The sequence below is a fragment of the Arachis hypogaea genome, chromosome 9 (assembly GCF_003086295.3).
Source record: "Arachis hypogaea cultivar Tifrunner chromosome 9, arahy.Tifrunner.gnm2.J5K5, whole genome shotgun sequence".
Lineage (NCBI taxonomy): Eukaryota > Viridiplantae > Streptophyta > Magnoliopsida > Fabales > Fabaceae > Arachis > Arachis hypogaea.
The window spans coordinates 5879737-5907000 of record NC_092044.1 but is presented as its reverse complement, the minus strand read 5'-3'; the positions used below and the strand labels follow the sequence as shown (position 1 = coordinate 5907000).

The 27264-nt window shown below is 29.8% G+C and overlaps 2 protein-coding genes, 1 long non-coding RNA gene and 1 pseudogene across 11 annotated transcripts; all 4 read left to right on the top strand.

Annotated features, from left to right (window-relative positions):
* Positions 1 to 1420: 1420 nt before the first annotated feature.
* LOC112708780 (putative ETHYLENE INSENSITIVE 3-like 4 protein) lies at positions 1421 to 3228 on the top strand (annotated as a pseudogene).
* A 3576-nt stretch (positions 3229 to 6804) lies between these two features.
* LOC112710119 (uncharacterized) lies at positions 6805 to 11823 on the top strand. Of its 9 annotated transcripts, none has more exons than XR_011865282.1 (9): positions 6832 to 7521; positions 7639 to 7737; positions 7829 to 9732; positions 9839 to 9930; positions 10189 to 10250; positions 10338 to 10395; positions 10516 to 10740; positions 11033 to 11107; positions 11388 to 11823. It is a non-coding gene; the product is annotated as an uncharacterized lncRNA (long non-coding RNA). The 9 variants fall into 9 exon arrangements; XR_011865279.1 differs by having other exon boundaries at positions 10087 to 10250; XR_011865277.1 differs by lacking the exon at positions 10189 to 10250 and having other exon boundaries at positions 10298 to 10395.
* A 1978-nt stretch (positions 11824 to 13801) lies between these two features.
* Positions 13802 to 14881, top strand: LOC112708779 (protein PELOTA 1-like). The gene is made up of 2 exons (XM_029288967.1): positions 13802 to 13828; positions 13883 to 14881. Exons 1-2 carry the CDS (start codon positions 13802 to 13804, stop codon positions 14879 to 14881), a joined length of 1026 nt encoding a protein of 341 aa, XP_029144800.1.
* Positions 14882 to 22349: 7468 nt separating this feature from the next.
* Positions 22350 to 24993, top strand: LOC112710118 (protein DETOXIFICATION 35). The gene is made up of 7 exons (XM_025762218.2): positions 22350 to 22730; positions 23066 to 23691; positions 23778 to 23834; positions 23917 to 24155; positions 24248 to 24366; positions 24457 to 24543; positions 24710 to 24993. The coding sequence occupies exons 1-7, from the start codon at positions 22440 to 22442 to the stop codon at positions 24791 to 24793; spliced, it is 1503 nt and encodes a 500-aa protein (XP_025618003.1). The 5' UTR covers positions 22350 to 22439; the 3' UTR covers positions 24794 to 24993.
* Positions 24994 to 27264: the final 2271 nt, after the last annotated feature.

Genomic DNA, 27264 nt, shown 5'->3' with positions numbered 1-27264 from the left:
TTTATTAATACAATGTTGATGATAATTAATTATAGTAAGAGTACATATGGTTAACTACAAAACATGTACTTTTGTTATAATTAATTACTATCAATTAAACCAATAAAATAAAAAAAATCTAGGTAAATAATGCAATAATTTTTATTTTTTTTCTTTCTCTTTATTCTTATTTTTATTCATGTCAAGAGGGTAAGAACAAGAAGAAGCACTAAAGGGAGAATTTTAATTTGTGTATAATTTATTAGAAAAACAGTATCGAAACTTTTTAATCGGCACATATTCTTATTAAGAGGATAGAAAAAGATGAACTATGAGAATGTAAAATGAGAAGAAGAAAATAAAGAAGGAAAAGAAGAAGATGATGATGACGATGAAGAAGAAAAGGAGGAGGAGGAAGAGTTTTAAATTGTGTACAATTTATGTAACACAGAAAATTTCTTAATTGACACAAAAATTTCTTAATTTTGACATAGAATTTTTTTAATCCGTGATATCTTTCCCAACTAAATGAAGTGGTATTTATATTTTTTTAGTTTTAAAACACATTTAAATATATTTTGTTGGTTGAATGAGTTAAAATTTTGGATTTATAGTTCTTTATTTAAATATTTATTGCGTCTTTTATTGAATTGATTGTATGGTATTAAACTAATATATATAAAATTTGGTCATTCTTATGTCATTTATAATAATTTAATATATTTTTTAAATTTAAAATATATTTAAATATATTTTGTTGATTAAATAAGTTAAGGTTATAAATTTGTGGTCTTTTAAAATTTTTTTGTGTCATTCACAATTAAATAATGTATTTTGTTGTTGTTAAATTAATTTCGTGATATTTAACTAAGAAGAAGAGAAAAATCAAGAAAAAATAAATCAAACAAAAAAAGGGAAGGTAATAACAATGAGAATGACAAAGATGATGATAAAAAAAAACACAACAACCTACAAATGGTGTAATTTTTTTTTTCAAAAATTAGTGACGATAGGAATTATAATTCTAATCACCCAATATTGTTACCAACTGTGCATGCAAATAGAACCGTCTCATCTTCTTCGTTATCTCGCTCAAACAACCTTTAATTTTCTCAGGTTAATTGCACATTTACCAGCCTTTTCAAGAAGTATAAACATTATACAAATTTCAACTCAGTAATACCTACTTTGTCCCATCACTCTTATGAATTATTTACTTAAATACAATTCCACTAAGCTAAGATTATTTTGCTGATGTTAGCTCCTTCTAACACCGCCATTCTACAACCTTCGTGGATATCTATATATACGTACATAACTTTCACGAGTTCTAGCAACATAATATCAATTACTCTTATTTATTCTTCTATACAGATATTTTTCACAATTCACTTGACTTCTTTTATAAAAAAAAATCATCATGGTGCTGATCCAAGAATAAATGGATCCTCCCTATGTTCAATTGTCCGATACAGAAGACGAGGAAATTGATGTAACCTTGACAGCAGAAGATGAAATGATAGACTATGAAAATCTGAAGAAGCGCATATGTAAAGACCGTGTCCTTCTCCAAAAGATGAAGGAGAAACTTAACATGGACGAATCTGAGAACAGAGAAGCCAAGCAAGAAGCGTCCAGGAAAAAGAAGATGTCTAGGGCACAAGACTCTGTCCTCAAATACATGATCAAGATGATGGAGGTTTGCAAAGCTCGTGGATTCGTCTATGGCATCGTCCCTGAAAAAGGTATAGAAATTAAAATAAGCATAATTAACTATTAAATTATCTAAAATTTTTAATTATGAAGTTAATTATATTTTAATTTTTATTTAACAATTAATACAAAAATAATTTTAATATTTTTCTATGTTTTTATTAAAAACTATTTTATTTATGTCATACTTCAGTCTTCACTTTGATATTAAAATATTTTAATTATAATTTATAGGTAAGCCAGTTACTAGAAGCTCGGATAGTCTACGAGAATGGTGGAAAGAAGATATTAGATTTGACCAAAATGCCCCTGCAGCAATTGCAAAGTATTTACCCTTACTTGAAAAGGGAGAATTAGATGAGTCGTCGAGCATACACCTTCTCCAAGATCTTCAAGACAAAACACTAGGATCTCTTCTTTCATCACTGATGCAACACTGTGTGCCGCCACAAAGAAAGTATCCTTTGGATAAAGGTGTGGCCCCACCGTGGTGGCCTAATGGGTCAGAGGCATGGTGGGGGTGAACAGGGCCTTTTGGCTCAAGGACACGGGCCACCACCGTATAAGAAACCCCATGATTTGAAGAAGACATGGAAGGTTTCGGTTTTGGCTTCAATTATAAAGCACATGTCTCCTGACCTGGAGAAATTGAGAAGGCTTGTGACTCAATCAAAGACCTTGCAAGATAATATGACTGTCAAAGATAGTGCTACTTGGTCCAAAGTTGTGAACAAAGAAGAAGCTTTATTGAGACTTACCAACAAGTGTCTTAAGATTTCTCCTTCTTCGTCCAGCGACGAGGAGAATAATAAGGAAGACGGTGAGGGAGAAATTGAAGTCTTTGAGTCATCCCCAATAAACTCTATTAATAATTCTGTTGATCATGTTTTGTTTGGCGGTGGCGGCAGTAGCGGCAATAGCAGCATTGGAGGCGGTGAAAAAAGAAAGTGTGATTTTGATAATAATAATAATAATAATAGTAACAACAACAATAACGATAATAACTTTGTGGACAAATTACTATATACATGTCAGAACGTAGATTGTCCACAAAGCGATTTGTCTATGGGATTTAGAGACAAGAATTTAAGGTTGGACCACGAGTCGATGTGTGCTTTTGGCGGTACCACTCTCGATCATCAGAGAAGTAACAGCAACAATGAGAATTCGAAGGCTTTCCATGATTACCTGTCGAGTGAGGAGAGGATGACAAGTGTTGGAGATTGGATGAACATGGAGGTAGCTAAAGCCAACAACAACAATAACAATAATAATAATTTTGGTGACACTGATTTTGGTGATATTGATATTATGAATGGAATAAAAGAGATTGCGGGTGAAGCTTTTGGTGAGGACAATTTAGGGTTGTGGCTGAATGACATTGAAGATTGTGAGTTGCTTGCGGCATTGGAGATGGGTAAAGCAAATAGCGTGATGGATTCCACTCATCAGAATAATAATCCACCATTAATAAAACATGATTATATTTCTCCACATCACGGCCTTGGCCAAGAAGCAACAACTTCATCACTTTGAGACTATACTACTACTTCGTTTAAGAGCAACAATATTTAATAATTAATTTGATATGTTTAAAAATATTGTAGTTTTTATGTATTATTAATTAATTATTAGTCTTCTCTAATATCACATTATCATACACAATTTACTCACATATGATTCTGATTAAATTGATTAATTACCTGATGTGAGTTATCTATAGTTATAGTATCCAAAAAATATTCATGTTATATGTAATATTGATATTTTAAATAAAATATTATTTTATTATGGATATGATTTGTATGCATGTGTTGATCATTAATTATTATATGTGCTTTGAAGTACTTTAAGGTTAGTAGATGATTAAATTAAATAATTTTCTAAATCTATCTCAATAACCGATAAAACCAGTCAAACTTTGTAAAGATCAGTCTGGAGTTCGAACCCCCTTCTTCAAGGAAAATACACAGTAGTCACAATCACTAGGCTAACTTATTTGTTATTATTATATATACAAATTAAAATATATATTGATATCTTTTAGCAAATAATTTAATTTTATTTAATTTATTTTAATTTTAATTATAAGCTCATTCATTTTTAAATTAATTATATTTTTATTTAATAGTAATTATAAACTCATTTATTATTTTCTTTTCATAATTATATAATATCTATTAATATTATTTTTTAATAAATACTTGTAGTATATAATAGTATAATAGATATAAACTAATTAATAAATTATTAAAATTCGAAAATAATAGTTATTTTAATATAAAAAATAAAAATATTTACGATAGAATAAAATTAATAAAATATTTATTATTTCTGTTCCATATTGTTTAGAATAACTAGATATTTTTAAAATATTAGTAAATATATGTATTTTAAATTTTTAAATCTAAAATTTTTTACTATATTTTATTTTTTATTTACATAAGATTGGATCAATCGGTTCAACAAAGGACTCACCAATGACTCAGTAATTCAATAATTTAACACATTACACATGGTATTAGAGGAAGCAAACAACAGATTGCACATGGTATTAGATTTTCTGTGTATAATGGTAAGAACGGTGATTGATCAAATAGATGAGACAACTATCTGGCTTTGGTCTTGTGATTTAGTTGTGAATATCTAGCATATAGTCATAACAGTTGGATGATAAGGGTGGATGTTAGTTAGTCATACAGATTACATTAGTTTGTGCGACAGAATTGGAACGTAGGATTTTGTTTGTTGTGTGTGCTTGGTTTACATCTTCATGAATATTCTCATTTGAATAAAGTATTTTATATAATTTGAGTAAATATTTAAATTAATTTTTAAATATTATAAATTAAATATTTTGGTAATTAACAATTTTTTATTATTTTAAAGTTTTTAGGCGAATATATTTTTCTGTAAAAGGAACTACTAGTTTAATTTATTTAGACCTACAATAAAATTTGTTAAAATTTTATTAAAAATAATAATAATGTGTCTAATCAAAATAATTCTTGAAGATTTTTCTAATAATAAAAAATTGTTAAAAATTAAATTGTCTAATTTAAAGTTCTTTAGAAATTAATTTAAGTGCTTAGTTTTATAAATTTTTACTCATTAAAAAAATAATTTAAGTAGCAACTTCAAAAATATTTTAGTTATGTTATTCTTATTATGTTTGTATTTTTTTTATTTCTCTATCTATTAAATGTTTACATTTTGTTTTTCTTAATATCACTTAAGTTCTGTTTATTTTCATATATTACACATGTTTATTTATTTTAGCATAGATGTTTGCTTTTTCATATAAAATATAAAGTAACAACGTGGATGTGTTTATTTTTTCATATAAAATACTTTAGAAATAATGTGGATATAAGAGGTAAAACAAAATTATGCAGTAAGAATATAGGAGAGCATTTGAAAAAAAAATAACCTCCAAAGCATCTCTTTGACTAGTCTATTAAACATAGTTATTAGAATTGAATTGATAATTAACTTAATTAAAATATTAAATTATTGAATTACCAATTCAATCGTTTAGTTACTATTAAATTGGTGACCCAATTATAATTAAGTAATTATATAGAATTATATTTTATTATTTTCATAATAAGTATTTTTTAAATTTTGTTTTTTGTATTAAATTAATTATTCTTAGATTTCAATAATTTATTAATTAGTTTATATTTATTACATGTTTTAAGTATTTATTAAAAAGAATTATATAATCATAAAAAGAAATGTTATAATTAATAAAAGATATTTGACCTTTTTAAATTTTTGGTGACTTGACCTTTTTAAATTTAAAAATATTTAATAAAATTTAATATTTATTTAAATAATAGTGTATAATTAAAAAATTCTATCCTTGAGAAAAAATAAATAAAAAAACTAAAATTAAAATTAAGTTTAACGAATATAAAATAATTTAATTAAAAAGGTTCGATATATAATATATACAATAATTAACATATAACTTTGTAACATGTAGCCTTGCCTAATGGCAAAGTTACCTGAGCTAAGTCTCTTGAGCCTCACATCCCAGATTTAAACCAAGTTACAGTCAGTTTTTGAATTTATTTCATAGCTCCTCGAAAGTGTTTATAATGTTTGAAGTGGCTTATACATTACACAACACACTCATTCACACACACTATTACTATTAACATGGCAAAAAATTTATCTCAGAACTTTTGGACTATTAAATAATCTCATAACAAAATATATTTTTAAAATTTTTCAATAATTGTTAAATAATTTATTTTTAATTTTAATTATAAATTAATCTCATATATTTTATTTAATTATAAAAATTATTTTTTATTTTATAAATTATTATTTTATCATTTATTTATTATATTTATTAATAATAAAAAAAATAACGAAATAGATCTTCCATTGATCGTAATAACTTTTTGGCAATTCCAATCAATTAAAGGTTTATCTTTGATCCATTACATCCGTCGAAAATTTTAAAATAGTGTTTCTTAAAAAATCAATTGATTGGATTGACAAAACAATCGATTGAATTTCAGGTTCCCATAACTCAATTGATTGAACTTCAGGTTACCACAAAACAATCAATTGAAAGTTGCAAGGCCGAATGGTTTTCGCAAAAATCACTCGATTGGTCATGTTACCCAATCGATTGAACGATGACTAGAATGTGTGTAAGACCCATAATTTTCAAAAAAATATTATTACGAGTTAATTTTAATTTATTTATTAATTAAAGATTTTATTTTAGAAATTATTTTATTAGAAGTAATTAAGTCAAGTTTTGACAATTAAATTAAAAATTTTACTTAATTTTATAGTTATTGAATAATTTTTTATATTTAAATTATACAGCTTAACAGTTGCAAAAGAATAAAAATTGTATACAATTTAGTTAAATAATATAGATTTTAGAATTTAATACTTTAATTGTATAAAGAAAGAAAATTCATTATATTATCTCTAATTATCGAATTAGAATATTTATTAAAAAATAATTTGTAAGTTGATAATTAAAATAGTATCTTTAATAAATATTAGTATTGGGTTAAAATAGGTTTTTAATTATTCTATTACCCTTAATCTTATTAAAATTATTAAATTTACCCCAAATAAACCCTAATCGCCCTAAATTAGCCGCCATTTGCCCTTTTTTCCTTACTGACTTAACCCAATACACAGCAGCAGCTTTCCTTTCTTCTTAAGTCAACCTAAGACACAACAGCAGTAAAAGGAAAAGAAAGAGAGAGGGAAAAGGGATAGTGGAGAGAAAGAGAGAACCGAGGGGGAAGAAGAGAAGAGGAAGGTTGCACTGGTGCCACTGGGTCCTGCCACCGCCGCCTCGATGTTGTCGTCCTCACGAGCCGCCACCGCCGGCCTGGAGCCCGCCGCTCGTGTTCCACGGCATCGTCATCTCGCCGCGGGACTTGGTGCCGCCGCTGCCATCGCGTTGTTTGGAGAGGAAGAGTCGCGCCTGAGAAAGGGAGAACCAGGAGGAGCGTCGCGCAAGAGGGAGGTGATACCTTGTTGTCGCGGTGCTTCCATGGCCACCGACGCGCCGCTGCACTTCATCGTTACCGCTGAAGCCTTCATCACCATAGACACAGTCAACACTGATTAGGGCAGAGGAGAGTGAAAAGCATGAGGGATGCACGGAAGACAGAGGAGCAAAAATGCGACAAAGGGGAGAAGGACGAGGTCCGCTCTCATGCCGTCCTGCTCCGCCACCGCTGCTGCCATCAATTAGATTGAAACCGTTGTTGTTGCACCCTGTTCTGTTGATTGAGCCGATGTTGGAGTTATTGTTTCGGTTCCAATATCTCCGTTCTTGAAACGGTAAGGTTTAGTCTTTACTCTGCTTCCATCTTGTTCTTTTGTCTTTCTCGTGTTCTAACTAAGGAAATCAATGTCTCTGATTAGTACTGTTGCTTTATTTTTCCTATTCGCTGCTAGAACCATCATAGGGGATAATGTTGATGCCATCAGGAAACTGCTAAAGCTGCTGCTAGTTCTGACTTTGCTATCTTGGTACTGGTCTAATCGTCCCCTTAGGTTTGATCAATTTGTATGTTCTGTTTTATCACCGCTATGGTTTCCATGTTCTGATTTTAATTCTAGTCCTTACTTTGTCTTGAATCCCCAGGGTTGTAATTGCTATTAATTCCTATCCAATCTGAATCTTTTATTTTGCTGCAACCATGGCCACTGCGGTGAAGGTTAACATTACCGCTACCGCTGTTTCGGTTGCTGCCATTGCCGTTTTAATTGCGTGAGAGTCGCATCTGCTGCCATGAATTAGTAGGAGAGGGAATTATCACGATTAAATTTGTGCGAACTCGGTTAATTGAGGTAGGGTTTTTCTTATAATCTAATTTATATTACAGTGTTGTGATAACTAGATATTAATGTGAGAGAACATATGTCTGTGATTATGATTGTCTTTTAAATGTGGTTGTTTGCTGGACTGAATGACTGATTGCTTGATTGCTTGAGTAGTTTGTGATTGCTGAAAAGAAATTAGTTTGAAAGGTTATTTAGTTGATTATTATGAAAAATAGCTTTTCTTGGTTTTGAAGCTATTTTCGATAATGTAAAGGAATTAGCTTTGGAAATGATTTGGAATATGAAACTGGATTAACTTTGGAAATGGTTTAATTTTGAGTTAGTGACTTTATAAATGATTTAGTATTTGAGCTTGTTTGATTTTAAAAAGAGATTTATTATGGGTACTGATTCGCTTTGAAAATAATTGATATTGGAACTAGCTGAATCTTGGAAAATGATTGAGGTTTGGAAAAGGTTTGAGAAATGTTTGGATGGGCATTTAAAAGCTGCAGCACTTACGTTTGGTAAAATCAAATTAAAAATGGCTTTTAATAAGTACAAGCACCATAATTGTGTTTGGTAAAACAGCTTTTAAAAGTTGAAAAAATTATAATAAACATGTTTATAACAAAAAAATAATTTTTTTTTTCAAATTCTTTAAAATTTTATATAATATTTTAAAATAAAATAATGTTAAAATAAATAATAAATATAATAAATAAATTCTTCTATTTTTTAACTTTAAAATTTTATATAAGTATCATAAAATTTGTATGTAATCCAATGTTAGTACTGGGTACGTCCATTACCCACCTATGTATATTGGCTCACCTTTACAGATCATAAAAAATGGGACACATATCTCAAATAAACTACTCTTATGATTATATATCTATATTTACATATGTATATACATGTTGTTATTATAATTTGGACTAATGCTCATGCAAAAAAAATTTTATGATTGGTTTTCATCAACCTCTTCCCGTTTCAAAGAACAGAAAAAAACAAACAAAGATAATAGATCTACTGAAAAAATACAAAATTAACGCAAAAAAATAATATAAATAGATAGAAGTTCATACCTAATATGTGATAGAGATGTATTTGTGTTGAAATTTGTGAAGATTAGGTTGAAAAATAAAAAATATATGAAGATTGTGTTAGATTTTATGAAGGTTAGGAAGAGAAGTTAGAAATATATGAAGATTTTAATGGCAATATAATAGCGGGAAATATGTGCGGGAAAATGAAAAAAATTTGGTAAGCATAAGCCAGCTTTGAAAAGCTCCCTCCTAGGTGCTTTTAAAAGCACCCCTAACTTTTAAAAGCCGCAAGCACAAGCACTTGAGCTTTTTAATTTACCAAACGCAAAATGACGTGCTTGTGCTTTTTAAAAGCACAAGCACCTCCTGAAAAAGCTTTACCAAACCCAGCCTTAAACGTGACCTGGCCTCCTTTCTCCATTTTCCCCTTTTCCCCTTCGCGCCGTTGAGCATCACCAAAAAATCAGAGAAAGCTCACCCTCACGCCGGTGCCTCTTCCCCACGCCGTCACCGTCGCCCCTCTTCCCCACTTTCCACTCACCACTCACGCACACCACTTCGCCACTGGAGAATCGTTGCTCCTCTTCATCCTTCTGCTCTGGCTGTCACTTCGAGCTCACCATCGGGAAGATCTGCACTCAGCATCGTCCTCTCTTCGCTCACCGTCGTCGAGAAGGTATGTATTCACCTTCATTTGGTTCTAAAATTTTAGAGGGTTCCGATTTTAGGGTTCTGATTTGATTCACCTTTTGCTTATCAGCTTGCATTGTTTGATTTGATAGGGGTGTTCTCAAGAACAGGGCTATTATAATGGCATGTGTGTGCAACAGTGCTACTCTGCGAATTTGCTTCAGCTTGCATTTTGCTTACTCTGGTTTGTGCATGCCTTCAATTTTGGTTCTAAAGATTTTCTGTTTTAAGCAGTGTGCGTGCGTGTGTGTTCAGCTGCTTGAAAATGAAATCATTAGTTGGTGTTTATTCAGTTCTGTTCTGTTCTATTCTGAATAGTTAACAAATTCCGTTAACGCAGGTGAGTGATGTATAGTTCTGAAATTTGGGAGGTTTAGGGTTCCAATTTTAAGGTTTTCAATTTGGGGGTTCTGAAATTTAAGAATGTGCATATAATATGTAGATATCTCAAACGGTGTAGAAATTATATCGAAGCACCTGATGCTAGCGTTTGGGAAATATCAGGTTTTATTCTGACGTTTGTCTTTTGATTGCAATGACAATATACACAGTTGTGATTTCTTGTTCTAAACCTTAGAGACAAAATCTCAGAATTGTATATGATGCCATTGGAACTCTAGCTGAAGCTGTTGGTGGGGAGCTGAATCAGGTATGTTATTTTTAATAGCTTCCCATGGAAGGTTTCCAAATTGAGACTGTCTTTCTTTATCTTGACGGTTAATCTCCCATTCAATTCATATTCATCTTTCCCTTACTGTTAATCGTGCAGAAGGTTCCATCTTTCAAGTTTTTGGGTGGGAGAAAAAAAGAACTGATGTTCAAAGAGAAATATAGGAGAGGCTTGTAAATCAGCAGTGTTATTGTAGTTTAATACTTGGTGCAGGAATGTGATTTCGAGTTATTGGAATTGTTGACTGTCCTTAAGTTGGTCCTCAATTAATCATCTCTCACTTGTGCCGATACCCTTTTATGTGTTGGAATTCCTTTTTTTTTGGTACAATTTTAATATCTTTTGGTTCTTTTAAGTAATTTGTGCCATCTCAACAGCATTCTCATGTTTCATCAGATGCTGTTAGCTATAACTTTAGGGAGAAAATAAATACATTTGAAGTTTGAATGAATAAATTAAGATGGTATAATTTCTCTCTCGGTGATTTGATGATGACTTGTAGAAGACTTAGAAAAGTATCATTAAAGAGAGTAGACCTAATTAAGATGGTATAATTTCTCTCTCGGTGGTTGTATTTTTTCAATTATTTTGCTAATGTACTATGTTATCTATACAGGAAATTTCTAAGGTTAAAGAGGCTATTTTAATAGGAAATAATGCATGGTGGGCTATTGGAGAACTAGCAGTTAAGGTATGTTAATGTTATGTGCTGCACTCTGATTAGATTTTGTAGAACTGTATTGTGGCTGGAATCTAATTGGCTTAGTCAGAGTTATGTTAATGTAGTTTTAAACTGTTAGTTTCAAAAGCCAATCAGGACAAATGGCTCTGCTCTTTGTGATTGCTATTTGGCTGTTATCTTTTAATTTTTCACTTATGTATTTTTATCTTATGAAATTTTATAACAATATGATTATTTTAGTTCTGAAGAGTATTTCAATTTATTTATATATTTAATTGGCATCTTTTAGATGGTTGGGATTTCTCTGTGAACAAGAATTTGATGTATTAAGTATTAACTGGAAAGAAGAGACAAAGCTATGCAAGGTTTACTACAGCTATGCAAGGTTTACAACTCCGCCCAACCGATAGATTCGATTTGGGTTGTCTTCTATTTCCGCAGTATCAATCTTGTATAATAGCTTAGCTTGCCTTACTTTCTCTGAATTTTTCGTTTTTGTGGGGGTATGGTGTGTAGATTTGTAATTCGAATCAAGTGATTCCGAATTCTATGTATAGGGATAACACAAGTAAATTGAATTGAGATTGTATAGCTTTACATTAGAGCTCGAGTACTACTAAATCGAATCAGCATGTATCGATTTAGTATATGTAATTCAAATTTGTCCAATTTGTTTACTATGTACAAGAACCATGAGCTAAATCGAAATCCACTAATTTGATTTACTATGGGTGGTCTGAAATCATGCGGATAGTTTAGTAAATCGAAGCCACCTACTTCGAATTACCTTAAACCCTAATAATTCGATACAACTTAATTCAACTTAATTCGATTTATATAGTAACATGCATAGATTCCCTAATAATTCGATACAACCTAATTCGATTTATATAGTAATATGCATAGATCCCCGTAAAATTTTTTTATTTTGGATGGTTCATACAATATTGAGTTGCTTTTGATTTATACGAGTGTTTTATCCTAAATATAAATGCTTAAAATGTTAAATTTTGATTAATTTTTTACAAGTATGACCAAAAAAAGTTATTTTTATTCAAGATTTGATGATTTTATATTAAATATATTTTTGGTAATTTTTTTTAGTGAAATAAAAAAATTAAAGAAATTTTAAATATCGAATTTTATTCAGATCTTTTGCATGTACAATTTAAATAATCATTTAAATATTTTTAAAAAAATTTAAATTAATATACAAGTTGTTTACTAACTACAAAAAATAAATTGTTATTTGTATATAAAAAATGGTACTCTCTGTCTCTACAAAGAACTAAAAACCAAACATTGCAACCAAGTTCCTAGATAATTATATAAAAGTAAAAGCTGATATTAATATGTATATTTATTTGTCTAGTTAAAACAGAATTAAAAATAATGTCTAGATTTATTGTTAGTCTTTTAGTTTTCTATCATAATATTACATCAACTTAAATGACTAATTCATATAATTTAAATACAATCTTCTATCTTTATATTATGTGATAAAATTTTTATTATATTTTTATCTTTTAATAGTAACTTATTTTTATATAGTGTTATATGATTTTTTTAATTTAATTTTTCATATTCTTTTATCCTTTATTTTTATGTAAATTATACTATTTCTTTTATAATATTAATATTAATTTTTTTAATAGATATAAATTTGATTAAAATTTAATTTCTTTGCTTCTCCTTTTATACTCATCACTCATTTTTATATTTTTTTATATAAATCAATTTTTACTTTAACATTTTTTTTTATCTCCTCTCATATCATTTCATACTTATTTTTTTTCCTTCTCCCTTTCATATAGAAAGAGATTTATAAACCACATTATAATTATAGAATTATAGAATTGGATAAGTAAAAGATAAATTGATTACAGACTAAAAAATCGGTAATCTTAAGATTAAAAAAGATATGATTGGGATTTTATATTAAAATAAAATTAATAAAAAGTTTAAAGATAAATATTCATAAAATTTAATGTTAAAATTCTAAAGATAAGATAGATGATAATTAATGAATAATAAATAATAATTTATAAAATAAAAAATAAATTTTATAATTAAATAATATATAAAAATAAATTAATAATTAAACTTAAATAAAAATTATTTGACAAGTATAAAAAAAATTTTAAAAATATATTTTATTATTAAGAATTTAAGACTATTTAATAATCTAAACCTGGTTGAACCGTCGAATTCTTGGCCGTATTTTATTTATGTTCGTTTTCTTTGCTTTTCTTGGTTGTATATTAACCCAAGACGAAGTAAAGCAAGGAAAGAATCCACAAAATTCAAATTCAATATCTACCTTGTACCCAAAATAAATAATTGTTTATTTTTTCCCCAGCGAAACAACTAATCATATCCTAAAGCAAGATCTACAAGAATTCAAAACTTCCAAATTCAATTTTACGGTGCTTATGAACTGATGATTAAATTTTATCTAATTTATCTTTTATAATAAATTTTATATCTTTAAAAATTATCTATTTTTATACTTTTAAATTAAACAACACCTTTCAACCAATAAATTAATCACCAAACTCCAATTTGCAACAACAAACACAACACGGGCAAGTCACCCTATATAAACCCCACACATACATACATACAGCAGAAGGCACACATTATTCATCACAAAAAAAAGTTTCAATATTCACCAGAAATTGTGAGCTGAGCAAAAAAGGAAGAATGAAAGTGAAGGAAAAAGATTTCGCAGTGAACAAAATGGGAAGAGTGATCATAATTCCCGAAGAATCTGACGATCTATAGATCCTCTACAACATCATCAACCCCGGCGATTACGTCACCGCCGATACCTCCCGGAAGGTCCACCACCAACTCAACGACGGCAAGAACACCATCGCCTCACGTGTCAGGCTCTCCGTCCACCTCAAGGTTACCTGCCGCGACTTCGTCAAGGACTCTTCCACCCTTCGCATCCAAGGCCGCAACCTCGAGCCCAACGGTTACATCGCCGTCGGATCCTTCCACAATCTCACGTTGGAGTGCAACAAACCCTTCGAACTCCACAAGAAGGTCTGGAAGCACGACATCGTCGAGGCTCTCCAGGAACGAGAGAACCACGAAGTCTGTCCCCACGCGGAATTCGCAGTAACTCTCTTTCAACAAGACCATGTTGAGATTTATCTGATTGGAAAAGGCGTAATTGCCATAGTTTCCAAGGTTGAAACCTCTTCTTCCACGACCGCAGGAAGAAAGTCTTCATCTTCATCTCCTTCTTCAAACACTAAGAACGTGTTCTTCCGTGAGGTTTTTGCGGCGTTCATAAAGCACGTGGATCTGAACAAGGTTAAGAACACTGTCATCGCAAGCGAGGATTCGAAAAAGGACGAATTTCGAAGGTTTATGATATCGGAGGCAAAGAGGATGCAGATGAGAAGCGTAGAAGAGAACATAGGAAGGATCGTGATGGCTGCTGGTGGTGGTTGCAATGGCGATTTGAAGGATCTTTTGGGAGAAAGCACGGTGATGAACCTTATGAAGGACAGCAAGGTAGGGCTGCAGATTAGGGCACTGAGGAAGGTTTGGGATATGGTTTCGAGTGACTCGGATCGCGCTTGCTACGGACTGAAGAGCGTGGAGAGTGCTCAGGAGATGGGAGTCATTGAAACGCTTCTGATCAGTGATGAGCTGTATCCGAACGATGAGGTTGCCACAAGGAAGAGGTACGGTTGTTTGGTGAAGGCGGTTAAGGATAGTGGTGGGGATGCTTTGGTGTACTCTTCCATGCATGTTCTGGCAGAGTAGTTGCAGCAAGTCACCGGTGTTGCCGCCATTCTCAGATTTCCGTTGTCTGTTCTTGATGATGATGCTTATTAGAGCAAGATTTTATGATTAATTAATTGTCTACGTTGATTAATTATCCTAATTTAACTTCATTATTTATAATGTATATAGTTATGGAAAAGTATAAGGAGACTAAATAACGTAAACAATAAAGATGTCAGACGATTATATTGATTATTTTTAATTAGATGGTTATTTTGTTTATTCGATTTACTCATGGTTAATAATAAAAATAAAATTTCCATTACCGATGACCTTAATTTTACTCTTATGGATACGATCATGGAGTCCTTCAACTAATTTGACCTCCATTAATGATAACCTTAATTTTACTCTATGAATATGATCATGGAGTCCTTCAACAAATTTGATTTTTGAAATTCAAACAGTCAAACTTATATTATAAAATTAAGATCAACATTAAACATTCTTTTGAATGGAAGAAAAAGAAAAAACAATGTGAGTTAACAAAGTCTTTTACATTGTTATTCGTTGTTTTGATTTTTTTTATGCGTAGACGATATGAATATCGTGTTTGCTTTTAATTCAATCAATTTAATGTGATACTAATCGATTAGTAAGTAACAATTAAGGTCAATTAATCGATCGCAAACTCATATTAATCAATTTAACAGATAAACAAATTGACTGTGTTTTAATAAAATCGATTGAAATAGTGAAAGCTATATGTTTTTTCTATTCCAATTTACTTGGCCAATCGATTTTTAAGAAAAACAATCTATTTTAATGTTTGACAATCTAAAAAAATCAGCACAATTTCAAACCCTAAAATTATATATTTCTTTAATTTGAAAATCGACTAAGAGTTAAGGCATATTATAATCAAGAATTCTAGTAGGAAAATTTGTATAATTTGGTCGTCTACAAATCGATTTGTCAAAACTCAAAACATACACATCGATTTATTATCATTGAATTTTTTAAAATGAAATTTAAAGAGGCGAGAATAATGAAGCAAAACGATTGTTAAGTGAGAAAATCGATTTTTATTCGTATCCAATCGATTTTTTATGACTACTAATCGATTGGTAATGCAATTAAGAATAGAAATAGGGGTTTTATTGCGTATCTAATCGATTAAATTTGTGTAACATTCGATTGGAATGCTCACGGGAGTATATATTGTGCTCCGTATTCAAACTTTTAGTTTTCGAAACAAAAACCTCCATGGATGCAAAACCTCTCTTCTCTATCTAAAAACAGAAAATTTCTCTCCTCAGTTTCTCTCATTTTTATCGACACATCCACTCCAAATTACATACATATTATTAATCTTCATCAAAATCTCCACAAAACCCACCGAACCAATATTTTTAAAAGAGTAAAGTATTGTTTTTGTCCTCAACGTTTGGGGTAAGTTCTAAAGTTGTCCCTAACGTTTTAATCGTCCTTTTTAGGTCCCCTAACGTTTTAAAATTGACTCAATGTTATCCTGCCGTTATAGATCCGTTAACAGAATTGACGGGCGACGGGACAAAATTGAGACGATTTTAAAACGTTAGGGACTTAAATAGGACAAAAACGTTAGGGACAAAAACAATACATAGAAATAAATTTTACTTTTATTTTATTTTTTAATAATATTAATTTTTTATTGTATATAGTATTCAATTATTTTTTAATTACATCTAAATAAATTACACTTAATCACATTACTTTCATTTTAAATAAATTTATTTTTTTATAATTTTAAATAATTTTGATACATTAAAGACAAAAGGCATAATTTATATTTTATTATATATATTATTTTTTTTCTAAATTTATATACTAGTCATTCTACAAACATTTCATGATAACTAAAAATATTTAAAAGTAAAATTATAAAAAAATTACTTTATTTAAAATGAAAGTAATATGATTAAGTGTAATTTAATTAGATGTGATTAAAAAATAATTGAATATTATGTATAGTAAAAAAAGATATTATTGAAGGATCAAATTAAAATTTATTTCTATGTATCATTTTTGTCCCCAACGTTTTCATCCTATTTAAGTCCCTAACGTTTTAAAATTGTCTCAATTTTGTCTCGCCGTCAATTTTGTTAACGAATCTTAACGGCAAGACAACATTGAGTCAGTTTTGAAACGTTAGGAACATAAATAGAACAATTGAAACGTTAGGAACAACTTTAAAACTTACCCCAAACGTTGAGGACAAAAACGATACTTTACTCTTTTTAAAATGGACGGAATTAAAAATCCAAAAAGGCTTAAGATTGAGTGTGAAAGTTCTGCAGCGATGCAATTTATTGTTTCGGTGCATTACATGACAAAGTGGCTGTCGTCTCAGAAGACATTGAAAAATTATGTAAAGAATGAATTAAGGATGATTGTTCCTCCCAAATACATAAAGGATGATTACATTCATGGCAGAAATTATGATTTAGTCTAGAAGCATTTTTGCAAACACAACACTTGATTGATTTTGTGCAAATTAACATAAATATTATTCCTACCTGGTTAGAACTATTTATAGTAATTTAAAGTATGTTGTTTCTGAAGTTGCTGAAGAGGATGAAAATGAGAAAGTCATGCCATTGATTAAGTTTCATTTAGAGTCACAACATTATACAATTATTTTGGAATAATTGGCAGAACAATGGAATTTCCTTTAGTTTATTATGGGATAAAATTTACCAGAGAAATTACAGTAGACAAGAAATGAGATGAATATAATAGGTTGTGTATTTAGAATTAGTATTTAATTTTAATTTTTTATATTCTCTTATCCTTTATTATCTTTATGTAAATTATATTATTATTTTTAATATTAATTTTAAATTTTTTAATAAATATAAATTTAATTAAAATTCTTTCTCTCTTTTCATATTTAGCTCATCATTCTTTCTATTTATTAGATAGATTAACATTTCACTTCACATATTTTTTTTTATCTCTTCTCACATAATCTCATGCCTCTCTTCTTTCTCTATCTCCACTTTTACTATTTTTTTGTCCAACTAAAATTTGTTTGATGATCATAATTTTTATTTTTATTTATTTCTTAATTTTTTAAATATGTACCAGGCGATTATGTGAATGTATCCGTCAATTTTTTCTTCTTCTTTTTTTTTACAAATGTATTCATTAGTTATATAATATCTTTGTCATCTATATATCACTTCTTTTCTCTTTCTACAATTTATATTTTTTAATATCATCACTTAATTGTAATAATATTGTTCACAAAATATGTTGTCATGGTTCATAAAAAATATTAAACTACTTTTCCACCTTAGCCCATGACAATAATAAAGAAGTCTCGTGGTCCACAAATTCAGTCCAACAGAATACATAAATTCAATTACAATTTTAATTTTTATTATCTTATCTTTAATTGTTCTTATCTTATCTTTATTTGCTTTTATACAATGCTCTATATATATTTAGTTTTACCTTCATAGTTTACAAGATAGTTCAATTTAATCGATCAATAATCAATAAAAATTCTTTTTTTTTGCTTTTTTTATTCTTTCATAATTTTATCAAAAAATAAATATATTTTTTTTTGTTTTTTTTGTTGAATAATAATATTGAATCATATATATAAATTGCTAAATAAATATATTGTACAATATTTTTTATAAGTTAACTTTTAAATTTAATAGTAACTTACATATTATCTAATAATATAATATAATTAATTTAGGATTTTATTAACCACCATTTCGGTAGATAAACAACATAGATAATCCTTTCTCTAGAATAATAATAATAAAAAAAAGACTTAATTGTTTTTGTGAATTAAATGGGGCAAAAAGCCCAAAAAAAGATAGTTTGACATTCAGTTGTAATCATATCCGGATTTTGTTTTCATTGTCTTTTGAGAAGCCTTTTTATTCATTTTATTTGTCTTGGTGTTTTTATTCATTGAATACTCTTTTGGTTAATAGTCTAGCTAGTTGGGCTGATGTTGGCTCCTTTAACACAACATATTTGGGTATTGTCAGATCCTTCGGAGATCCACCCTTTCCAACAAAAATTTAAAACCACATGACCCACCGTCCAAACTCAAGTGCTATAGTTAACTTTATGTAAATATAATTGTTGAAAATCGTTAAATAATTTGACAAGTTTGATTAAATTATTATCTAACAGTTCTTAACTATCAATTTTACATAAAGTTAACTGCACTTGAATTTTTACTATTTTGTATTCAGTTATTATTTATTCGAGTGGTACTAGATTGGAAAAAATGTTTCTGAGTTTCAAAATGTAATCATCACATTAGAGAAATGAACATTAACTGATTTAAGCATGGGATAATTATTATATGCATGAAAATCCTATTAAGTAGGGATAAATATTTATCCCGTGTGGTGTGGTAAGGTAATTTTAAGCAAGGGAATTGGAATTGTAATTGTAAGCAAACAAGTTAATTGTTAAGTTTTAAACAGTGGTACCTTTTCTTCTCAAAACAAATATAAGTTTAGGATATAATTATTATTAATTAGATTGGCCAAACTAAAGTCAAAGGCCAAAGTTAACGAAAACAAATGTGATGATTTCTATAAATATTACCGGATTAATAAGGACTAATGTAGCTATGAATACAATTTTTTTGTTAATTTATAATTATAGTTTGAAAATATATGACAACAAAAAAAGAAGAAGAAGATAATATGCATATCAAATGGAATTTCAAATAAAATGAAAATTGCTTCTTTATGATAAATGTTTAATTGGAAAAAAAGAAATGTGACGAAAATAAAATTTATTTTGACTCATCTCATTTATTTGTAGTAAAAATATGCAATAATTTCTAAAATGTATTGTATTATTGACTAGAATTATAGGCATAATTTGGTTTATCTGAATATCTGTATTAACATAGGGAATATAAGAAAGTAAGAAACTATTCTATATTTCTATATGCGACTTGAATCGTTGTGCAAGCGGCCAAGATTTTAGGTTTAATCAAATGAAGTTTGACCAAATTAACACATGCATGTGCAATAATTTCTACCTGTTCTGCTCAGAAACAATAAAATTTTTGTACTTTTGTACACAAACATTTTTCACAGATTGTTTGCTGTTTTTTCATTCTCTCCGTAGATGTTCTAAATTTGTAACGCATGATGTTGGTTGAATATAAAGTTGGTTGAAATGAGGGTATGGTGACAAGTAAGCCAGCGTCGACGAGTGCCTTGTGCATATGTTGGTTGAACTTGAATGCAGTGGTGGTTGTTAGCTCCACGTACCTTCATTCATGTTGCATGCTGACCCTCCAAATCCCATTCATTTGCCTCACCTACCATGCTGAGCAAGCTATCTTTACTTCATATTGAAAAAAAAAAATCATGTTTGTATCATATTTTGCATAAATGTTTTTACTACATTTTTTTATAAATTAATTTTAATATTAAAAATAAAAGATATAAAAAATATATACAAAAATATTAAGTATAGTTTTAAAAATCAGATCGAACCAGCCAATTCAATCTGGTTAATTGAGAATCAATAACTAAATCGATCAAATTTTGGTAAAAAGCTAATTGACGACGAATAAGTTAAAGAATCGAAAAACTGATAAAAAATTAATTAATAAGTCAAATTGATATAATTTTTCAATGGTTAATCGATTTAACATAATAAAATCTAAAACGAAATTTTTAATAAGTATATTTTATACGAAAGTATATTATTTTATTATATATTCAATTTAATTTCGATTAAATTTAATTTTATTGGTTTTTAAACGGATATGAAAGGCAAGCTTTATTTTAAGTTGTTTTTGAGTAATCTTCATAACCTTAACGTGTAATGAGAGAGACCACGGAGTTGGAAATTTAACATGGAAATATCTTTTTGCTTATGCTAAGGATTCTTTCATCAACAGCTAGCTCTATGTTTCATCTCAACCTTTCATTCCACCTACTTCCATCGATCTCTCAGCTGCTTTAGCATTATTTTTGGAATACCTCACTGACAAAGATAACCGTATTAATCTGCCAATTCAACAACCATTTATTATTGGAGGATATCTATTGATACTAGCAAGCATACCTAATAAATAGGAGTATACTTAGGCCCTGTTAAAAAAAAACAACTTAATTAAGTTTTTTTTAAAAATAATTTAAACAATAAATTATTATATTAAAAATAATTTATAAATAATTTTTTTAAAATTATTTTACATAAAAAATAACTTAAAATGCCTTTTATTCTATGCAAAATAATTTTAAAAAAAAATAATTTAAAAAATGTTAGGAGTACTATAAAAATTTGTAATATTTTAGTAATTTAGATAAATATTGGTTATAACTATATTTTTTTAATTTCTAAATTATTATTGACTATGTAGAGTATTTTTTTAATATTCTAAGTCATTAGGACATTACAAATTTTTATAGTACTCCTAACATCTTTTTAACCATTTTTTAAAATTATTTTGCATAGAATAAAATATTTTTTGTGGTATAATTTAAATAAATTTATTAAAAAAATTTTCATGAGCTATTAAAAATAGACAAAAGAGTATTGTACGAAATTCGAATTGATAGCTCATTAATATTTTAAGGAAGTATCGTAATTAAATATTTTGTTAGTTTTTTTTAATGCATGAAATAAAATATATATTTTTTATTTTTAAATTATTAATTTCTTAATAAAAGAATGGATATAATTAAATCATGAGTAATTTAAATCTGGCCAATTCGAATTACTATGTGCAGCGTGTTACGTTGATTCAAATTACATGTAATTCTAATTTGAAATATACTGATTCGAACTATATAATAATGTGCATTGGTTTACGTTGATTCAAATTACATGTAATTCTAATTTGAAATATACTGATTCGAACTATATAATAATGTGCATTGGTGGATTCATTAACCAATTTTCTATTTGGCTGATTTGTGTAAAATTTCATTCTCCTTGGCTTATTATAGTGTTTTGCCCAAATTATTATATTAAAAGTAGTTTATAAATAAGTTATTTTGTATTTGAATTTTTAATTCTAAAAGTATTTATTTTAAAAAAAATGTGATAAAAAGTAGTAGTATTATGAAAGAAGTCATTTTTTTAACTTCTCTATAAACTCCTAAATAGTTTCTTAAAAAAGTTACAATTTGATTTTAAAAATTACACCAGACATTAATACTATTATTTTTCATAAATTAGAAATTTAAAAAAGTTACTTTTAAAATTCCCCAAAAACAGGCCCTTAGTTTAGGAATGAATTTTAGTATTACCACTCAAAAACCATTTTACATAATTTTTACAAATTAAAACACTAATAATATGTAAAAAAGTCAAAATTAAATGATAAGAAGTTAAAAGGAAAAGGAAAAGAAAAGAAGAAAAAGAATTGTATGTGACATGTGATGTGGATGCACATTTAAAGTAGGCGCGTGTGGGAGTAAATCAGTTATAAAGAGGTGGTTTGATTCATCCAAAAATCACGACTCTCAAAGTAACTAACTAACTAACTAATTCACCCTTCACTCTCTTCACTCTTTAGTAGTTCGTTGTAGCCCTCCGATCAGGAAGCATGGACAATAGCAACAGCAATAATAGTATTCCCCTGCTCAACGGCGGCGGAGGGGTGGTGGCGGAGGACGGCGACTACGTGAAAGTGAAGGGGCTGAGGGAGGCGAAGAAGATTTTCTGGATAGAAACAGCCAAGGTATGGCAGATAGCATTGCCTATAGTGTTCAACATTTGGTGCCAGTACGGTGTCAACTCCATAACCAGCATCTTCATTGGACACCTCGGAGACCTCGAACTCTCTGCTATCTCCTTGATCAACTCAGTCGTCGGCACTTTCGCTTTCGGCTTCATGGTATGCTTTCTCTGACTCCTCTTCTTCTTTAACAACAGTTAGATATAACAATTTATATATATTCCAGCTTAAGAATTTAGGACGAGTTAACATCGCACGACCGACATTGCAGACGTAAGAAAAACAACCACCGGAAACTCTTAAAAACAAGAACATCCGAAATTCAATTAGAAAAAAACATCTGAAATCCAAACTCAACAAGAGCTTATTTTTAGTGAAATTGGCTGCTATAGTGTTGATTTCCTAGCATTACTCTTATAAGATAAGTGATTTTATGATATATAAATTTCAATGTTTATTATTAGATATAACTATTTATGTGCCTTTACCTATAGCTTGGCATGGGAAGTGCAACGGAGACACTGTGCGGGCAAGCATTTGGGGCAGGGCAGGTTGAAATGCTGGGTGTGTACTTGCAACGGTCATGGGCAATCCTGTCGGTGACCAGTCTTTTGCTAATGCCAATATACATATTTGCTGCTCCAATCCTGAAGTTTCTGGGGCAACAGCATGATATAGCTGACAGAGCAGGAAGCTTTGCTCCTCTTGTAATCCCCCAATTTCTCTCACTTGCATTCAATTTTCCAACCCAGAAGTTCCTTCAGGCGCAGAGCAAGGTCAATATTATTGCCTGGATCGGCTTCTTCGCGCTAATCCTGCACGTTGTGATGCTGTGGCTCTTCATCTATGTGCTGCAATTAGGCTTAACTGGTGCAGCATTGGCATTTGATATCACAAGCTGGGTGATAACATTGGCTCAACTTGCTTATGTCTTTTTTTGGTGCAAGGAAGGTTGGCATGGATTGTCATGGAAGGCCTTGAAAGATATATGGCCCTTTGTTAGGCTCTCCCTTGAATCTGCTGTCATGCTTTGTCTTGAAGTTTGGTATATGATGAGCCTCATTGTTCTTGCTGGCCACCTTGATAATGCAGTCATAGCTGTTGATTCCCTCTCTATATGATAGGTAACATAAATGTTACTAATACATTCATTCGTTCGTTCGTTCATTCATTTATTCATTCAGTTCACTCTTGTGTGTTTTATAGCATGAATTTGAATGGGTGGGAGTTCATGATCTTTATTGGAGTAAATGCTGCTGTCAGGTATGCACTCTCTGTTTGAAGTGAAGTTTGTTCTATCAATGCAATCATATATGTGTGTGTGATTCTTTTTCTTTCTTTTCAGTGTGAGAGTTTCCAACGAACTGGGACTTGGACATCCAAGAGCTGCCAAATACTCTGTCTATGTGATAACACTTCAGTCCTTTCTAATTGGAATCATTTCCATGGTGGCTATTTTGATATTTAGAGATTCTTTCGCCGTCATCTTCACTAGCAGCAAGCCTTTGCAAGAATCGGTCACAAAACTCGCATACTTCCTTTCTGTTACTATGATTCTAAACAGCATTCAACCAGTTATTTCAGGTATTTAGATACACATAAATCTCTTACATACATTACATACCCCCCAATGCAACAAAACTTCCCTCTTTACAATTTTGAAACCGTTCTTGCAGGTGTTGCTGTTGGAGGTGGGTGGCAGGCACTGGTGGCTTACATCAATGTAGGTTGTTACTATGTGTTTGGACTTCCACTGGGGTTTATTCTTGGTTATAAAGTTAACTTGGGAGTTAAGGTAATGCATTAATTCTATTTAATATTATCCAAAGACGGTAATTAACTATAGCCCTCTCTCAAATGATTGTGAAACTTGTTTCATATGTAGGGACTTTGGGGAGGTATGATATGTGGAATTGCTCTGCAAACATTGCTGCTTTTGTTGATACTTTACAAGACCAATTGGAAGAAAGAGGTAGGCAATGCTTCTCATATGGAGCTTGTTCTGTTCTGTTCTTTACATTTGATATTTCATAAGTTGCTAAATACAAAAATAATACAGTAACCAAACTTCATTAATGTAAATGAACTTTCTCCTCTATTGTAATTGCTTTTAGTGACTTGACACTTTTCCATTGTAGGTGGAACAAACAAATGAAAGAATGAGGAAGTGGGGTGGACAAGAAATCAAAGTTGATAGGAGAGTGGGTTCTGCAGAAGCTTGATTTGCTTCTCTCGCACGTCCATTCTGGTCAAATTCATTCTTCCATTTTCACATTGTAATGCTAATAGCTACTTCTTAAATAGCGAGCAAAATAGTTTAATGCTTTGTTATCTGATGAGAACGGTATATTTTTCCAGTTCTCTCTTTTTTGTATTTACTTTTTAAAATTATTCATCATCTCAAGGGAAAATTAAAAAGCAACTCCAGAAATAATGAGCTAAATTCTACAAGGCAGCAACCTCCGACAAGTATGCGACACAAACTCCACAAAACAGAACAGTCAATATAAATAGTTATTTATTTACAACAAAAGTACGAAAAATTATTGACATCAAAATAATTTCACTCAGGTCAACGGCCCCCTTTAATACGAGACAAAGACAAAAGTAGTAGCACAGGGAAGATTTTAACAATTCATACTCGAGTAGAAAAATGGTTCATAGAAGTACCATGAGTGAAGCACTGATTATGATTACTCGTGAAGCACATTAAATGTGCTCTAAGAACATGCAAGTCTTTTCTCCTGAAATTTTATTTGATTAAACACCTTGTTAAGCATGCCAAAAATAAACTTAACCTGTTATTTTTCAACACCATGTTGCAAGTGACAAACATTGATAAGCCTCTATAAGTAAATCTTAAAATCTAATATAAATACACGATTCCAATCAATAAATTTTCAGGAGGATACAATAGGAAAACAATGATTGAATTACAAACAAAATTGACTGCAAAACCAGCATAACCATGAAAGACCACGTAGGAGTCAACTCCAACTAAATGAAGCCCCAAAATTAAAAGAATACTATTATAAGGGGGAGTAATTAGGAACAAAACAATGCCCCCTTCGTATATATGGCACTTGTGCAAAAACCAATGCCTTTGAGAATGTCTTGAATATGCTCAGAAATCATATGTTTCGTGGACAAGCTAAAAAACCAAAGATGCAGCCAGCAGACATCACCATCTTCCAACAAATGAAATTTCTCTACCGTATCAGATGAGTTCTTTCATCTACTCGAATTTTGATGAACTGGAGTATTCAGTTCTGTTGTGTTTGGTTCCGTTGTCAAGCACAGTTACATTTGATGAAGAACTGGAAGATGCAGCACTACCATCATTAGCAGCCTTGTAATCGCCTTTTGGTGGATTTCTGCGAGTATTGTTATCTGCACCCTCGTCTGCTAGTTTTTTCATAAGGTTCATGACCGTTGGAACGAATTTGGTAGACAAGGATAAGAGTCCCGGCAGCTGAAAGTAAACAAGTACAAAATAAGGCTTTTATATAGATGGTTAAATACCTAGTGAACATTTAACAAGAGCTGGTAGGCAGTAGCTCAACTAAAGGACTATTTATGAAATCCCCAGCATGATGCTATGTGTGTGATCCAAAACTCAGTAACCAAGGTGGTGAATAGACCAAATAATTATAATCATGATTATTAATGAATTGAACAATATATGATAACGAGGAATTATACTCACAGCTCTATTTCAAAATTCATCCGTAATGTCCAGTTGCACCCATAGAGCTTTGATGAGAAGATAACTAATAAAGATGACAAACAAATACAACGGATTTCTGCCATGGGAAATACCAAAATTGAGTAAGAACAATTAAAAAGAACAGTCGGATGGAAACTAGGTGGTTACTTTATTATTAATCTCCGCATCCAATCATTTATGTACAATAATTTATAGGCCAATCCGTCCAATTATTTGTTGATATATCATTCTACCGGTTAGCTTTGTTAAATAACTGTTTGCGCACTTTCGAAATTGAAATTTTGCCTTCGATTCAGTTGTCTAACCACCATCTTCGACATCATTTTCCACGTGCATCAATTTGTTCTCACTCTTTGTACAATGTGAATAACTGCCATCAATTATATTCGACTTCTACACTTGAGTCAATCAACGAGTACTTAATTGGCTCCAATCTAAAGTTAATTGTAACATATATTTAAAAGTTGATCAAAATATTATTTTAACATTTGACAATGATCGAAGTCTAAACTTGTCGAACATTAACTTGTCAAAGAATTCAATAACATCTTTATCGAAAATATTATTTTTCGATATAACAATTATATAAATTAATTTTCACTTCAACATTTTTTTATCTCTTCTCATATAATATCATACTTATTTTTCTTTCTCTTTCTTCCTTTCATATAGAAAGAGATTTATAAACTTCATTATAGTTATAGAATTAGATAATTAAAAAATAAATTGATTACAGATTAAAAAATCGATAATGTTAAGATTAAAAAAAATATAATTAAGATTTTTATATTAAAATAAAATAAAAAAAATTAAAAATAAATATTCATAAAATTTAATGATAAAATTTTAAAAATAAGATAGAGGATGATTAATGAATAATAAAATAATAATATATAAATTAAAAATTAAATTTTATAATTAAATAATATATAAAAAATTAATTAATAATTAAATTTAAATAAAAAT

Coding starts and splice junctions, on each gene's coding strand:
- LOC112708779 (XM_029288967.1), top strand. CDS start 13,802: ATGAAAGTGAAGGAAAAAGATTTCGCA. Junction 13,829..13,882: donor TGAAGGAAAAAGATTTCGCA/GTGAACAAAATG, acceptor GACGATCTATAG/ATCCTCTACAACATCATCAA.
- LOC112710118 (XM_025762218.2), top strand. CDS start 22,440: ATGGACAATAGCAACAGCAATAATAGTATTCCCCTGCTCAACGGCGGC. Junction 23,835..23,916: donor GGAGTAAATGCTGCTGTCAG/GTATGCACTCTC, acceptor CTTTCTTTTCAG/TGTGAGAGTTTCCAACGAAC. Junction 24,156..24,247: donor CATTCAACCAGTTATTTCAG/GTATTTAGATAC, acceptor CCGTTCTTGCAG/GTGTTGCTGTTGGAGGTGGG.